The sequence below is a fragment of the Cololabis saira genome, chromosome 19 (assembly GCF_033807715.1).
Source record: "Cololabis saira isolate AMF1-May2022 chromosome 19, fColSai1.1, whole genome shotgun sequence".
Classification (NCBI taxonomy): Eukaryota; Metazoa; Chordata; class Actinopteri; order Beloniformes; family Belonidae; genus Cololabis; species Cololabis saira.
In genome coordinates, this window is record NC_084605.1 from 3,141,629 (window position 1) to 3,146,939 (window position 5,311).

Below are 5,311 nucleotides of genomic sequence, written 5' to 3' on the forward strand. Positions count from 1 at the left end.
TTTACCTCTTTTCTTATCATTTTATTTCATTTTATTTGTTATTTATGTTTTAATTGTGTCTTGCCGCTTTTAATGTTGATGTAAAGCACTTTGAATTACCTTGTGTTGAATTGTGCTATACAGATAAACTTGCCTTGTCTTGTGATCGACTTAAATCTGAAACATTAGCATTAATCCATGAAAACAAACAATGCATAAAGAAGATAAAAAAATAAATAAGACAAAATATAAAATTGACGTTTCACATTCTAGAATGTTTTTGATAATATACTTTATAGTTATAGTGTTTTATATTTATTTACAATATTTTCTTTAAACATTTTCTTGAACTTGTAGATAGAACTGCACATTTTTAGGTCGTTGTCACAACTATTCCATATTTCTCTTGCATTAATTGATGTACATGGGGTCGATTCAAAGCAGATGAACTGAAGAAAATAAATGATGAGCTCTCACTTGTTTTGAATGAAATAAATAAATGTATTTACGTGTATCTCAGAGCCACGGAAACATAAGTGCAGACGTTAAACTCACCGGAGTAACCGGAGTAACCGGAGTAACCGGAGACAAGGTCGCCTCACAACTTCCTCTGGGTCCGGGCGGTCCGGGGAAAATCAAGGACTGACTTTAACTGAATAAACACGATTGTGTGAAGTTTAGAAAGCAGTTGCAGTCGTGGAAATGCAAGTTCACGCTTCTTTTAACCAAAGATAAAGACAAAAATAGGAAAATAAAGTAGGCAACATTAACAACGTTCCCAACCAACCACTTCCACGGGACTTAACAAGTTTGTACTTCTATAAAAGCAAATGTTCTGCCAGTTTGTTGTCCTGAAGCACTCAGCCTAGGAGGGAAAGACATCAGCAAGGGTTTAAGAAAAGCAAACATTACTGCAGATCAATCCAGAAAGCATGATGGACACTCAGCAGACCAGCAGAGAGTTGGTGCTACCTTGGAACCGGTCTTTACGGTTATTCTTTCTGAGAAAGAAATATTCTGCAGAAAGAAATATTACTCAGAAGTGGAAAAATTTTGAAAAAAGAGAAAATAAGTATAACTTAAAAGGAACAGAGACCTTTAAAAAAACTAAATTCAGGACCAAATTAATGGAACGTTGTGTTTCTGTAAAAGGTTTCAGTTTATGGAACAATCTGGATACAGAAGCCAAAGAATGTAAATCAAACATTACATTTAAAAGAATAATAAAAGCCAGTTTGATGAAGAAATATCATGATAATTGTTAAGTTAGGTGGGTTTTCTTTTTTTTCCTCTCTCTCTTTTTAGCACCATTGTCATATTTTTTTCCTTTGAATCAAAAAAGAATACGACTATCTGTGTTTGACGACAGCTATTTTGTGTTATTTTATAACTTTGTTGTAGTTTTTTTTTATTTATTTTTTTTTATTTAAATTAAGTTTATTGGAGGCAGCACGGTGGCTTAGTGGTTAGCACTGTTGCCTCACAGCAAGAAGGTCCCCGGTTCGACTCCCAGGCCCGGCAGGGGCCTTTCTGTGTGGAGTTTGCATGTTCTCCTCGTGCTCGCGTGGGTTTTCTCCGGGTACTCCGGCTTCCTCCCACAGTCCAAAAACATGCATACTAGGTTAATTGATGATTCTAAATTGCCCGTAGGTGTGAGCGTGAGTGTGATTGTGAGCATGGTTTGTGTGTCTATATGTGGCCCTGCGATGGACTGGTGACCTGTCCAGGGTGTAACCCCTGCCTCTCACCTAAAATGAGCTGGGATAGGCTCCAGCAGACCCCTGTGACCCCGCAAGGGATAAAGCGGGTAAGATAATGGATGGATGGATGGAAGTTTATTGGAAAGTGTTTTTTTTATTGCATAATTTGTAATTTGTTGTTTTTTCCAATTTTACTTTACTTTGTTTTATTTTATTAAAAATTAAAATTATTCTGTTTATTATCATTAATTAATTTCCCCATTGAGGGAGAAATAAAGAACAATCTAATCTTATTATTAGTAGTAGTATAATTAGTATTACTATCATTAGTATTATCATCATAATTATTATATTATCATTAACATTACCATCCTCCCACCAGCAGCAGCAGCAGCAGCAGCAGGAACTGGCTTCAAACTCCCTCTAGTGGTGATTCCCCCTCGGTTCACCCAGAACCAGGAACCTCTCAGGAGCTTCAAGCCAGTGGTTTCAAACTGTTTCAGTCAGGCCCCCCTTGGGGAATTGGAAATATTTTTCTGAAAACCGCTGATTTAAATAGAAACCTGTGTCTCCCTGTTTTTACAGACTCATTAAACCAAAGTCACTTCACTTCATTCATATTTTATTTCCCCCAAAAAGAAATTACATGCAGTTTATTATATCAGGATATCAAATAATTAAAATAAATCATGATCCTGTTTGTTTACCAGGTTAATACAGATGTTTGATTGAAAGAAACTTAAACAAAATCAATGTTTCACATATGAAGGTTTTATGAACCACAGTTAAGAATGATAAAATAAACATACATGATACATTTAACGGTTTAAAAAGATATGAAGCAACAATTATGAAGCATTTGCTCACATGAGAACCAGCTGTGATTTTAGACGTTTAAACAGTTTTTCATGTTTTAGTATCTTTTAGTTGCAGTTTGTTTAAAATCTCTGATCTTTGGACTGAAACTTGAGGAGCGACTTATAAACTCTGACATTTGAACACTTACATTTACACAGAAATATGTTCTTTAATACCGATTTTATTTTACTTTTACTCTTCGAATGTTATAAAATCATCAGGTTGATTAAAAATAGCTCTCACATTTAGGAACATGGTGGATTTTTATGTCATATTTCTAACTGGTTACAACATTTATTTAAACAGTAAAGTTTGAAAGTAAAACATCAAATCTCGTCCCAGTGATTCCAGCACATTTATAACATGAATATAATCTTAGATAAAATGAATCACAACTTTATAAACTTTTATATTTTGGTATCTTATTCAACGCTGAACAAATACGCTGAATGTTTTACAATAATATTTAAATGTGTCGTATTTTCAACGTTTTGAGATTCGTTTGTTTGCACATGTGAACTTTTTACTTAAAATAATCCTGCTCTTGGAAAAGTTATTCCATCAAAACATTAAAGACACATGAATATATTTTCTTTATCTCAGGTTAATCTTTTCTTTGTCTGACAGATTTTGATCTCAGAAGTTTTTCCATCACCACACTTTCCAACATAGAAATAAGGGAAGAGTTTCTCAGTGAAAGTGTCACTGTAAGTGTAGATGTGTGTCATGTCTTCAGCGTTGTAGAAGGAAACCTTCCCCCTGTCATAGTCCAGCTGGACTCTGATCCTCCGGAGACTCGTCTCCACCGTGACGGTCTTACTAACACCATTGGTGTATTTTCCATCACGATGCAACAAACACCAGATTCCATATTTAGGTGAAACAAATCTCTCGTTCTTCCTGTCAACTGAGTCTTTAACCAAACCAATATTCCAGTGAGGATGATCTCCCACCTCCACCTCCCAGCTGTGTTTCCCTGAGGTCAAACCCTCACAACCAAAAACATCGGCATACTTGGCGTTTCTCTCTGGATTATCAGGAAGCTGCTGCCATGTATCTCCATAACTCACACTGGTCAGATCAGCAGACAGATAGAGCCAGGGGGCTGCAGTGTTTGGGTCCAGAACCACCGGGCTGAAGTGGACCTGGTCCCCCATCTTCTCCCAGACTCTGAAGGCCAGGTTTCCCAGGTGTTTGGCCTCGTCTACCAGAGTTCCTGAGAGCAGCCGTGGATCTGACACTGAGCTCTGCTCTCTGGCTCTGTCCCGGGTGGGTTTGTACCTGCTGAGGAACGACATGTTGTCTTTCTGCAGCTCTTCTTCCACAGCAGAGATGCTGTCTGACAGAGAGGAGATCTGCTCCTGGATCCTCTTCCTCTCCCCGCTGATTCTCCTCCCCTTCTGCTCCTCTTCCTCCCTCAGAGCTGCCAGTCTGGACTCCTCTTCCTCCTTCAGGAACTGCTGGAGTTTGTTGAACTCTGCTCTGATCTGCTTCTCTGTGGACAGCAGCTGCTTCTCCAAGTGTTGAACCACATCTTTATATGTTTCCTCCACTCGTTTGTATTTGTTCCTCTTGTCCTGCAGAGACTTTAAGTCAGATTTCAGCAGCTCCTTCAGCTCACCGACTGCTTCTTCTACAGGAACCACTTTGTGGTTCTGGTGCAGAGAAAACTCACAGACAGGACACACAGTTCTCTGTTCGTCTCTACAGAACAGTGGAGTTGTTCCTGGGTGTTTCTTACAAACTTCCTCCTCCCTCTTTTCTTCTTTTTCAGTCTCAGACGATCCACCTGTCTGTTTTCCAGCAAAAGAGTCGGCAAGTCCCTTCAGTGAAAAGTTCACAATAAGATCTTTAGAAGATTTTCTTTTACAGATGGGACAGTTTCTGTTTTTATTTTGTTCCCAGAACTCTTTCAGGCAGCTTGAACAGAAGTTGTGGTTGCAGCTCAGAGACACCGGATCTTTGAAAGTCTCTAAACAAACGTGGCAGCTCAGGAAATCTTTAAGAGTTTTTTCATCCATTTCTTCAAATCTTTGAAGTATCCTTCAATCGGTAGACTCACCAGTTAAATGTCCCTCTGAATCACAGATTTAAGTCCTTTTATTTCAGGTATTTAGTTCATAACCTCCACCTGAAATGGCGTCTCAGCTCCGTTCAGTCACAAGAATGACCTTTCCGTTTCACCTACTAAATTTACTGACGTCAACAGGTAGATTTACATGTTCTTATCAGCAGGGGGCGCAGTTTGACTTGTTATTAAGAAATACAATCAAGTGACTTGAATGTACTTTTTTGTATCTTTGTATTGTTGTTTTCCTTTTTAAAAAGAAAACAATTAACAAAATAATTGCCACTTTGTACGTTTTGCATAAATCTAAAAGCTTAGAAAAACTTCACTGATTCAAACATAACATACAACAATTTAATCATGTAATTAAATGTTTTCTGTATAATCCCAAAAACAGGTTTTAGGTAAGAGTTTTTAGGGTCATCACAACTCACTACAACCCGTCTTACAAGACGAGATATTTGTAATCTGCTGCAATCACACAGCTGATTGAAACACAACAACAGGTCTGTAAGTGGCTTTCCAATGTCACTTACTTGAACTTTTTACTTATTTTTTTTCTTCCTATTATTGGTACAACAATACTAGACCAAATCAACCTATCCCTAAACTTAGGATATGTACCACAGGTTTTCAAAGTCGCAGTAATTAAACCTTTACTTAAAAAACCTTCTCTTGACCCAGACACCTTAGCTAATTATAGGCC

General features: G+C 37.7%; 1 protein-coding gene across 1 annotated transcript; it reads right to left on the bottom strand.

Moving 5' to 3' along the window:
* Positions 1–2,545: 2,545 nt before the first annotated feature.
* LOC133419164 (nuclear factor 7, ovary-like) lies at positions 2,546–4,689 on the bottom strand. The gene has a single exon (XM_061708179.1). The coding sequence runs from the start codon at positions 4,556–4,558 to the stop codon at positions 3,137–3,139; it is 1,422 nt and encodes a 473-aa protein (XP_061564163.1). The 5' UTR covers positions 4,559–4,689; the 3' UTR covers positions 2,546–3,136.
* Positions 4,690–5,311: the final 622 nt, after the last annotated feature.

Coding starts and splice junctions, on each gene's coding strand:
- LOC133419164 (XM_061708179.1), bottom strand. CDS start 4,558: ATGGATGAAAAAACTCTTAAAGATTTCCTGAGCTGCCACGTTTGTTTA.